Source organism: Nelumbo nucifera, chromosome 2 (genome assembly GCF_055504915.1).
Source record: "Nelumbo nucifera cultivar China Antique chromosome 2, China Antique-T2T, whole genome shotgun sequence".
NCBI classification, from domain to species: Eukaryota; Viridiplantae; Streptophyta; class Magnoliopsida; order Proteales; family Nelumbonaceae; genus Nelumbo; species Nelumbo nucifera.
This window is the reverse complement of record NC_142650.1, coordinates 69,473,432-69,481,326: the sequence shown is the minus strand read 5'-3', so window position 1 is coordinate 69,481,326 and position 7,895 is coordinate 69,473,432. Positions and strand designations below refer to the sequence as shown.

The 7,895-nt window shown below is 42.3% G+C and overlaps 1 protein-coding gene across 1 annotated transcript; it reads left to right on the top strand.

Annotated features, from left to right (window-relative positions):
- The first annotated feature begins 2,517 nt into the window (after positions 1-2,517).
- On the top strand, positions 2,518-7,412 carry LOC104601469 (large ribosomal subunit protein eL20y). Its single transcript, XM_010264813.3, has 4 exons — positions 2,518-2,677; positions 2,834-2,949; positions 3,174-3,237; positions 6,822-7,412. Exons 1-4 carry the CDS (start codon positions 2,663-2,665, stop codon positions 7,161-7,163), a joined length of 537 nt encoding a protein of 178 aa, XP_010263115.1. The 5' UTR covers positions 2,518-2,662; the 3' UTR covers positions 7,164-7,412.
- Positions 7,413-7,895: the final 483 nt, after the last annotated feature.

Here is a 7,895-nt window from a genome sequence, read left to right as displayed (position 1 = left end):
ATGCTGCGCACTATCGGCGGTGCATGTTGCAGTGCTGCCAGGCGGTGCCCACTGTTGTGCGGCTGCTGCCTATGACTGCGCCGCGGTGCCTTGTCGGATGGTGTGACCATAACATCACACCCCTCCCAGACTACGAGCTTGTCCCCAAGCTCGAATTGGGTGTCGAAACACCCTCAAGGGAATCCTGGGTGGCTTTGCCCTCCTGGATCGGGTTCCCACGGAGGGGGTTCATCCTCATCTTCCTCTTGTTTCACCAGGAGGCAGAAAAGTCTCTTGCACCTGTGCCCTACCGAGTAGGGTTCATCGCAATTAAAACATTGCCCCCTCGCCCTGCGTTCTGCCATCTCAGCCCTTGACAAGTGCTTGATAGGAGGTGTACCGCCGTTGCTCCCCACACTGGATATTGATCTGGAATTGGTGCTCGTCTGTGGCTTCCATTCTGGGCTGGCTGTTGGATATGAAGCCATTCCGAGTGGTTCCCTGTTGTCTGCTAGTGAAGACCCTCCTCTAGTAGGCTTCGGGTTGGTCCAAGCCACTGTTGGGCATCCCATGCTGAACGGCCCTCGACTGATCTGCAGTTTGCGTTCGAAGGCTCGGGCTAAATTCATTGCTGTGACCAGGTTAGGCGGGCTCTGCATCTCTACATCAACTCTCAGGGGTTCGGCTAGACCAGCTGTGAACATATCAACCTGCTGGTCCGGTCATACTGAAGAGGCCCTGGCGAGAAGGGTCTGGAACTGCCGCTGATACTCTGCTACGGTACTGGTCTGCTTGAGATTAATGAGTTCCCCCAAAGGGTTGTTTGTTAGTGGGGGTCTGAACCGAAGGAGGCAGTACGACTTGAACTGTCCCCAACTAAGACCTGGTTCCTCCTGCTCCACTCAGTAGAACCAGAGCTGCGCTTCTTTGGTCAGATGGAACGCGGCCAAGCTGACCTTGTCCTTGTCATCAGTGCGCTGGTTGCGGAAGAACTGTTCGCAGCGGTGCAACCATCCCAGTGGGTCTCCCACGCCATTGTAGGATGGAAATTCCAGCCGACTGTAGTTTGGAATAACAGCGGCTGTTGGGGCAGCGGTCTGCTGTTCGCTGGACGTCTCCGCCCTGTCCGGTCGACGGCTGTTGGTGGTGGCGGTTCCCTCCGAGCTTCTTTCGTTGTTGGAGAGAAACGCTTCCAGAAGGTGTCGTAGCTCCCGGACATCATCCTTGACCTCACGAACTTCCAAGCAGGTTTCGGCAAGTCTATGCTCTAGCTCGTGGACCCTGGAAGTCAGCGGCTCCTGTTCCCCCATGACGGTAGGCTCTGATACCAAGATGTTATGGGCCCGAGTGTAGGATCGCGTCACGGGTCGTTCCACGGCAGGAACCCCTGATCTTCCCTTGCCTTTGGTCTTACACACAGACCCTATTTTGCCTATCTAGTGGGTGATTTGTCCAAGAGACCACCCGAACTCTCCTCACTCTTTTCTTGACTGGAAAACTGAATGCTTTATTTCAATTCGTGGCTCCTTAAATAGGAGATTACAGAAGGAAATTCCTAATTAAACTCAAACTCCAACTTGACTCAAACTCCTAATTACCTACTCCTATTGGTAACTCACTCTTACTTAAGATAAGATAAAGATGAGATTAAGATAAAGCTAAGGGATAAGGGATAAGATAAGGATAAGGTAAGCTGGCGGCGAGTTGGCTTGATGTGTCCGGATAAGGGTGGGCCCACCCCTATGAGCCGTCGTGTGGGCCCCGCTCTACTGCTGCTGCCGGGTGCGTGCGCGTGGCTCATGGTGCCACTGCCGCGCGGTGCGTGCACGCGCCTCATGGTGCTGCTACCGTGCTGCTGCCTAGCGGTGCGTGCTGCGCGCCATGGTGCCGCTGCCATGCGGTGCCGGGCGTGTGCATGGTGCGTGCTGCCGTGCGGTGCGGCGGTGCGCGCTGCTGCCTGGCGATGCGTGCTGCGCACTATCGGCAGTGCATGTTGCAGTGCTGTCAGGCGGTGCCCACTGTTGTGCGGCTTGCTATGCGGCTGCTGCCTATGACTGCGCCGCGGTGCCTTGTCGGATGGTGTGACCATAACATTACCCAGCTAAATAACTTCTCGAAAAGTGATCGGGGCCTTGGTTTCTTGAGCTCCACCACTACAACATCCACCACCAAAACTATCTAATGATGTGTATCAAAATATGTTTTTTATTTAGTAATAAAAAGTATATTTATATCCATGATTTTATAATATTAGGGTGTGCTTCGATTTTCTTTTTTTTTATTTTTTTTAAATTAAAAATAGATAAATTTGTTAAAGCTCTTTTCTATGATTGTGTCCATTAGCTCACTGCTAAGAGTTAAGGTCCTTAAGGATGGGCCGGTCTTATTAGCCTAGAAAAGGACTTAGATTCTTAGAAGGGTCTTGGTCTAGTCTAATAGAAAAGTTCGGCCCAGTAGTTAAAGTGGGCAGGTTGCCTTATGCGAGTTAGGCCCAGTGCAGTGCAGCCCAGCAGATGTTCAGTTGTTCCTACTTGGTACTTCCTACGTTTTTATTTAGGGTTTTCCCGCATAGCTCATCGTCTTCTCGTATATAAACGAAATAAGAACCTCCACCGCTTTTCGCTTCCTACACTGAGAACGGTGTTGGGTGTTGCCGACTTGCCGTGCCTCCTCTCATCTGAAAATGGGCATTTTCAGGGTATTTCTCTCCCAATCTCTCAGTTTTTTTTTCATAAATTGTAGCTTCGGATTTTCTTTATTAAATTTTCTGGTTTCATTAGTACTTTGAATTCTTCAGCTTTTGCGTTAGTGTTGATCTGTTTTTTTATTTTTTTATTTTTTTTGTTCGATCCAGTTTCACCAGTATCAGGTGGTCGGGAGAGCGCTCCCCTCCGAGGCGGATCCGCATCCGAAGATTTACAGGATGAAGCTCTGGGCCACGAACGAGGTTCGTGCCAAATCGAAGTTCTGGTAATTAATTTGAACCCTGGGTATCAATCTAAGATTATTGTTGATACCCAATACATGTATTTTGTCCACCACTTATTGTTAGGTTGGGATGTTTTTTTTTTTTTTTTTTTTTTTTATTTCGGTGAAGTATTGGTTAGTGACGTAGGCAAGAAATCATTTCTGGTTTTTTCGTTTACTTACGAGGCCGTACTGTTGTTTGTTTGGGTTGTCGCTGATTCGCTTAGGTACTTCTTGAGGAAACTCAAGAAAGTGAAGAAGAGCAATGGGCAAGTGCTGGCCATCAACGAGGTACATGTTATTTCTTTACTTGATGGAGCATTGTTTGAATACTTGTAGATTTCTTTTCGTACTGACTCTAATAGGATTACGTGGACTGACTATTGGATTGAGAAAAGAATTATATTATGTAATTATGATCGATCAAGAATACAATAAGTTGGATTATTCAATGAATGAAAGGGATCATGGCAGAAACTTCATATGAACAAGGGTTGTGAAATTTGATGAAGCACTTGTGTTTGGTTGTTTTTCACTTTTATTTGTTGATTATTGCAATAATCAAGAACAAATCGAATGGTTTAGCAATCCAAAAGTTTTGTAACTGACACCATATTTGGTATGGAAATTAGATGACCACTTGATCAAGGTGCCTGATGTTTTAGCAGACTTTTGGCTTCCTTCACAAGCCAACAAATTACAGTGCACTTATTTTTGCTGAAAACTTACATGCATTATTGGTTTTTGTCCACAAAGGAGTGCTAGAAAGTATACAATGGGGCTTGTTCTTGTTGCCTGTTGCTTTGCATGTATGTAGCAGATAGGTTCTTTGGCATAATCATGAGTTGGATGATGGATTAAAGTTTAGGCAGATTTTGGACATAAGTAATATCAGGATTTGGCTTAATTGGCATAGGGTCCTATTTAGCTTCTTAATTGGAACTGCCCGACTTTTATCCTCTCTTATTTCCATCTCCTTTTTGTGATGAGGATCATAATATGGTGTATTTGGTGTCTAGAGGCCTTGGGAGTGAGTCCACACAACATTATTATCCCTTGTATCTTTTTGTGCAAATGACAGAGAACATTGTATCTAGAAAATTTATATTATGTAACAATCGATTTTAAATTCTTTTCCACTCACTACAAGAAAACGGTCAAAGTCGGTGGACGTAAGACCGCCAACTTAGCCCATTAGGCTGCCACCTTAGATCTAAGTTGGCAGTCATGAGTCTGCCCCCTTGATCAAGACCGCCGCCTTTGATGTCCGGTCCGACGCGGGTCAATCATTCCTAAATCGACGGTATGTTAGAACTGCCAGCTCAGAGTTGATAAAGGCAGCGGTCTGGAGCGCCAGCTTAGATACCTTTGAATTGCCGCCTTAGGTCCGTCAAAGTGTTTCTTCAGTTTTTAGGTGGCGGTCCTGACTGCCACCTTAGATCTCTTTGAATCATCTCAACCTTAGATCTCTTTGAATCATCTCAGTTTGATTTTTGAACACATATTCCACCACTTAGGGGCCTTGAATATTTCATTATTTAATTTTATTATCCAGTAAAAAACAAAGCAATAAGTAATTCAGTTGAGCAATGTAAGCTGTTATCAAACGGCCCCTCACAATGAAGCCATTACCAGAACAAACAGAAAGGAAAAATAAATAAAATTTATCCATTTAAATTCTAAAGTTTAGTCATCTTAAATCCAATTGGTGTTATTTAACGAACCCACTTTTAATGATAAAGTTTGGACTTAAATGTAATGAGAAATTAGTGAAACCATTTTGTTGATATGCAGCTCCTAAGCACTCCATAAATGAATCATCTATACATTCTTCATACTTCCATAGTGCCACATAAATAAATCATCACTTTGTTCCAGGCAGCTTTTAAACACCACATCAACCACAACCCTTTAACACCCCTGCAATAAAGCAGATCAATGAAGAAGAAAAAGGAAATGAAGGAGACGCATGAGATTTGGAAAGTGACAACCCTTTTCACCCCTCCAATTGGTGTTAGAATTTCTTCTTGCTAGATCATCATTGTCTCAACTCTGATGTGATTTGGAATTATTTTCATTCTTTTTCATCTTTTAGCATATTTCAGTTTCTTTTCATCTCAGTTTGGAACTCTAGAAGCATTTTACCCATTAGCCCTGTCTGATGGAAAGTGACAAACAAAAAGGGAAACCATCAATTCAATTCGGGAGCTAAAGCTTGAAACGTGAAGTTAAACTAAAACTCTTTAATGGAACAACCTGAGCATCTACACATTTTAGATTGAGAACGGTGGAGCCCATCTTTTGAGCAGTATATCCAGGGTCCTCGATGAGACTGAGGTGATAGAGGCGGATATCTCGGCCTCCTAGCAACCATCAAAGAACATTGAAGATTATATTGCAAATGTTCACTGCCGCTGATTATGAAAACTATTAAAAGAACGTTACCTTCTCTTCTCTTCTCTTGCTTGAACAAACAGAGGTTGGTGTTTGCTTGGATAGCGCCCAGAAATTTCCCTCATCTCAAGCACAAAGGGAAACCCTAGCTCGAACAAACAGAGGTTGCCCTCTCTCTTCTCTTGCACGGATGAACAAAGGTTATTCAGAAATTTGCACAACCCTAGATTTTCTTCCCAACTTTCTTACTTGTGAAGAATAACTTGTCTTCTTCCAAAATTCTTTGCAAGGTTCTCTGCTGGAAATTAGAAAACCTTCTGTCTCTTTGAATAGGAAGGAGAATTTGCGCAGGAGAAAGAAATTTTTTGCCTCCCTGCATTTCTCCACACCGGTCCGTTGTAAGGTTAGATCGGTTTAATTCCGGTTCACAGTAAAATCCGCCGAATGGATACTAATAACCACTGCATCAGCTTTTAAAACGAATGTAGGCGGCAGTCTTTGAAAGTCCGCCGCCTCAGATATCTCTATAGTGGCGGTCAGAAAGACTGCTGGCTCTGACCGTTTTTCTTGTAGTGACTTTTCCTTCTAATGTACCTGAAGTTACCACACAGTTGCTTTTCTTATTTGTAACTAAACAAAAGAAATACTAAATATATAAATTTTTGGGTCCTTCTAAGGTTTGCAACTTAATTCTTCCATTCTCTTGACATCAGTCTTCATGTATTCATTTCTTGTCTTGATTATGCACAGGTGCATTAAAAGCACTTGGTTTTCATACATATTGTAGATATTGTGTTGTGAGCACTTGGCTAGCAAAGTTGATGCTTTGAGAAGTTCTTTAATCTTAAGTTCTTTAATCTTTCAGATGAGAGATCCTTAAAATTCAAAGTAATATGTGGGGCATAATTGATTTATTAATAATTTAACATTATATGGTATAATATGCATTGCATCCTTGTATAAATTTCTACTGTATCTATAGCAAGCAATAAATGTCGTGCAGTAAGTGTTAGGCTACTTGTGCCAAATTTCTAATTCTGATGGTAGAATTAAACATTTTGCATTTCCTAAAATCCAGGATGAAGAGGGAAATAGTGAAATAGATGATTCAGCCCATTATGTGTATACCATCCAATGTGCTGCAATTCTGTTTTCTAGCAATCATTTAACATTTTGGCCATTTAAAGCTGCACTTTATTTTTTCAGACTGCTGATGTTTTATTTCTTTCTGTTCACCAATCTCTGTGACTAGAGATATTAGTGAGGATATAGAGCAATTTTTTGTTTTTCAGGGAGATGGTAGAGGGTTTGTGGTTTTTAACTGAGAAAAAAAACAAATTAACATTTTTATATGCTACTGCTAGTGATTCTGCTAGATTATTCCTTCTCTTTGCTAAATCTTTCTGTTTCATACAACAATCCATTTAGTTGCTTCTTGTGGTTTTAGATGGGCCTTGTGTTGACCATTGTTTTCATTACAGATTTTTGAGAAGAACCCAACCAAGATTAAGAACTATGGAATTTGGTTGCGTTATCAAAGCCGAACTGGTTATCACAACATGTACAAGGAGTACCGTGACACTACTCTTAATGGTGCTGTTGAACAGATGTACAATGAGATGGCTTCTCGCCACAGGGTGAGGTATCCGTGCATCCAGATCATCAAGACAGCCACCATTCCAGCTAGCCTCTGCAAGAGAGAGTCCACAAAGCAATTCCACAATGCCAAGATCAAGTTCCCCTTGGTGTTCAAGAAGGTCAGGCCTCCAACCAGGAAGCTTAAAACCACATACAAGGCATCAAGGCCCAACTTGTTTATGTAATTCCTATCAATGATTATATCTTCAGAAGCTGATAGATGAATTGAGTGATCTAGAGAGATCGAGATTAGGATTTGAGTTTTTGAAATTTTGTTATTCTAGGGAGAGACCTTTCCTTGTTTCCTCTTATTGAGCTATGCTTTATCTCTGGTGTTCTGAACTTAGATGATGGAGAAGCAACTCTTAGGCTTCGGCATCTTTGAAATTTGCAAGTTTAATGGCATGCAATGCTGCTCTAGAATTTTATCATTATTTACCAATCTATTTTGAACTATACACCACCTCACACAGTCACACCTGAACACGCAACATTGGTGGCGTTTATATCTTAATTTTTCAGAAAACCAATTTAATTAGGGCAATTTTTTTAAAGTATCCCTATTGGTAAGGAAATTGTTTAAGTAACCTTCTGTTAATTTTCTGTCACACTGTTTAATCACATGACTGTTATTTTTAAAAATTTTTAAAATACTTTTTTATAGTTATAATTCACCATATAATTTGATGGTTCTCCTAGACCACTGTGGGAATGTTTGGTATGTTGGGACACTGCCATCTATCATCTATGTGGTTTCCGGTGCTCTGGTGGTCGGAGTACCTGGAGTATCCATACTGCGGTGTGGCAACTTACAATTAGTAGGGGTGTATCGGGTGATATTGATACACCGATACGCCGGTAGGAGTGTATGGGGTGATATCAATACTAATTTTTGCCTTTTTTTTTATTTTTTCAAA